The sequence below is a fragment of the Eucyclogobius newberryi genome, unplaced genomic scaffold (genome assembly GCF_026437365.1).
Source record: "Eucyclogobius newberryi isolate DKJ021-1_F unplaced genomic scaffold, fEucNew1.0.hap1 SCAF_22, whole genome shotgun sequence".
Classification (NCBI taxonomy): domain Eukaryota; kingdom Metazoa; phylum Chordata; class Actinopteri; order Gobiiformes; family Gobiidae; genus Eucyclogobius; species Eucyclogobius newberryi.
The window spans coordinates 27,452,431-27,454,924 of record NW_027315857.1 but is presented as its reverse complement, the minus strand read 5'-3'; the positions used below and the strand labels follow the sequence as shown (position 1 = coordinate 27,454,924).

General features: G+C 62.6%; 1 protein-coding gene across 1 annotated transcript in view; it reads right to left on the bottom strand.

Moving 5' to 3' along the window:
* Positions 1–1,403, bottom strand: part of LOC140371394 (disks large homolog 4-like) — a 43,142-nt gene extending 41,739 nt beyond the window's left edge. The window contains exon 1 of the mRNA XM_072458505.1: positions 1,130–1,403. Coding sequence (XP_072314606.1) covers positions 1,130–1,219 — 90 coding nt within the window. The 5' untranslated portion in view covers positions 1,220–1,403. The remainder of the gene's footprint in view (positions 1–1,129) is intronic.
* Positions 1,404–2,494: the final 1,091 nt, after the last annotated feature.

Here is a 2,494-nt window from a genome sequence, read left to right as displayed (position 1 = left end):
GGGAGGAGACAGGGGGAGAGAGGGGGAGGAGACAGGGGGAGAGAGGGGGAGGAGACAGGGGGAGGAGACAGGGGAAGAGAGGGGGAGGGGACAGAGTGAGGAGAGGGGGAGGAGACAGGGGAAGAGAGGGGGAGGAGACAGGGGGAGAGAGGGGGAGGAGACAGGGGTGGAGAGGGGGAGGAGACAGGGGAAGAGAGGGGGAGGAGACAGGGGGAGAGAGGGGGAGGAGACAGGGGGAGAGAGGGGGAGGAGATAGGGGGAGAGAGGGGGAGGAGACAGGGGGAGAGAGGGGGAGGAGACAGGGGGAGAGAGGGGGAGGGGACAGAGTGAGGAGAGGGGGAGGAGACAGGGGGGAGAGGGGGAGGAGACAGGGTGAGGAGAGGGGGAGGAGACAGGGTGAGAGAGGGAGAGGAGACAGGGGGGAGAGGGGGAGGAGACAGGGGGAGAGAGGGGGAGGAGACAGGGGGAGAGAGGGGGAGGAGACAGGGGGGAGAGGGGGAGGAGACAGGGGGAGAGTGGGGCAGGAGACAGGGGGAGAGAGGGGGAGGAGACAGGGGGAGAGAGGGGAGGAGACAGGGGGAGAGAGGGGGAGGAGACGGGGGGAGAGAGGGGGAGGAGACAGGGGGAGAGAGGGGGAGGAGAGAGGGGGAGGAGACAGGGGGAGAGAGGGGGAGGAGACAGGGTGAGGAGAGGGGGAGGAGAGAGGGGGAGAGAGGGGGAGGAGACAGGGTGAGGAGAGGGGGAGGAGACAGGGGGAGACAGGGTGAGGAGACAGGGGGAGGAGAGGGGGAGGAGACAGGGGAAGAGAGGGGGAGGAGACAGGGGGGAGAGGGGGAGGAGACAGGGGGAGAGAGGGGAGGAGACAGGGGGAGAGAGGGGGAGGAGACAGGGGGAGAGAGGGGGAGGAGACAGGGGGAGAGAGGGGGAGGAGACAGGGGGGAAGAGGGGGAGGAGACAGGGGGGGAGAGGGGGAGGAGACAGGTTAGGAGAGGGGGAGGAGACAGGGAGAGAGAGGGGGAGGAGACACGGGGAGCGGCGGGGAGGAGAGGGGGAGGAGACAGGGGGGGAGAGGGGGAGGAGACAGGTTAGGAGAGGGGGAGGAGACAGGGGGAGAGTGTCGGAGCGTTACCAGGAGCCTCTGTCGCTGGCGTTTGGCGCGGCGGACGTTGTTGATGAAGCGGCGTCCCATCTTTTTGGCGTACCACACCGACACAAACATGCCTCCTAGCTCCTACCCTCACCTCCTCCTCGCCTCCTCCCGCCTAGCTCCTCGTCTCCTCTGTCCTTCTGTTACATAAACCTCACTCGCCCGACGCCATCGCTCACAAGCGCAGAGAAGGAGGTCCAGCAGGAGAACGCCACGGCAACCAAATCCAAATGAACCCGACGAGCGGAGGGAAGGAGCGAGCGAAGGAGGGGAGAGAGAGAGAGGGAGCGAGGGAGGAGTAAGAGAGGGAGGGAGGGAGGGAGGAGAGAGAGAGCGAAAGAGGGGAGAGAGAGAGGGAGAGAGAGAGAGCGAGGGAGCGAGGGAGGGAGAGGGAGAGAGAGAGGAGAGAGAGAGAGAGGGAGGGAGGGAGGGAAGGAGGGAGGAGAGAGAGAGCAAAGGAGGGGAGAGAGAGAGAGGGTGCGAGGGAGGGAGGAGAGAGAGAGCAAAGGAGGGGAGAGAGAGAGAGGGTGCGAGGGAGGGAGGAGAGAGGGAGGGAGGGAGGAGAGACAGAGAGAGCGAAAGAGGGGAGAGAGAGAGGGAGAGAGAGAGAGCGAGGGAGCGAGAGAGAGAGGGATGTCTCGAGGCAAAAGAGAGAGCGAGAGGGGGATGTGGAGGAATGAAGCGGTGAAAGAAAAAAGCGACACAAAAGAGGAAAAATGTCAAATAAAAAATGAAAGGCGGAGGGAGGAGTGAAGGGAGCGAGCGGAGAAAAGGACTCACCGGGAAAGAAAGAAGAGGAAAAGAAGAAAGAGCTCAGAGCAGACGGAGGGAAAGAGAGGGAATGAATGAGCGAGCGAGGGACGAGGGAGACGGAGAGAGAGAGAAGGGGGGGACTTGGTCTCCGCCCACAGAGCGAGGGCTGTCGCCACGGCAACCAGCGCCAGAAGAGAGAGGACACGAGGAAAGGTTCCAGAATGTAGTATGTATTTCTATCAATGGGTTTGAGGCGAGAACGCACTGTTGCCATGGCGACTGACACCGTCAAACCACAGAACAGGAAGTGCAGTAAATAAGAGATCGTGGCTCTCACAGTCGCACCAGGATCACATTCTGATTCGCTGAGACTGTAGGACTCTGGCGCCACTCCACAGATCTGCTCCGGTAAACATCTGGAGGGTGTGACTAGTGGTCAGACTGTGGTACTGCACTCAGAGCGCACTGTACACACAAACTGCTCATGAGGGACCGGCAGGGACCGACCAGGATCGTCAGGGACCAACAGGGACCGTCAGGGACCGTCAGGAACCGACCGGGACCGGCAGGGACCGACTGATTGTTCTGCACATG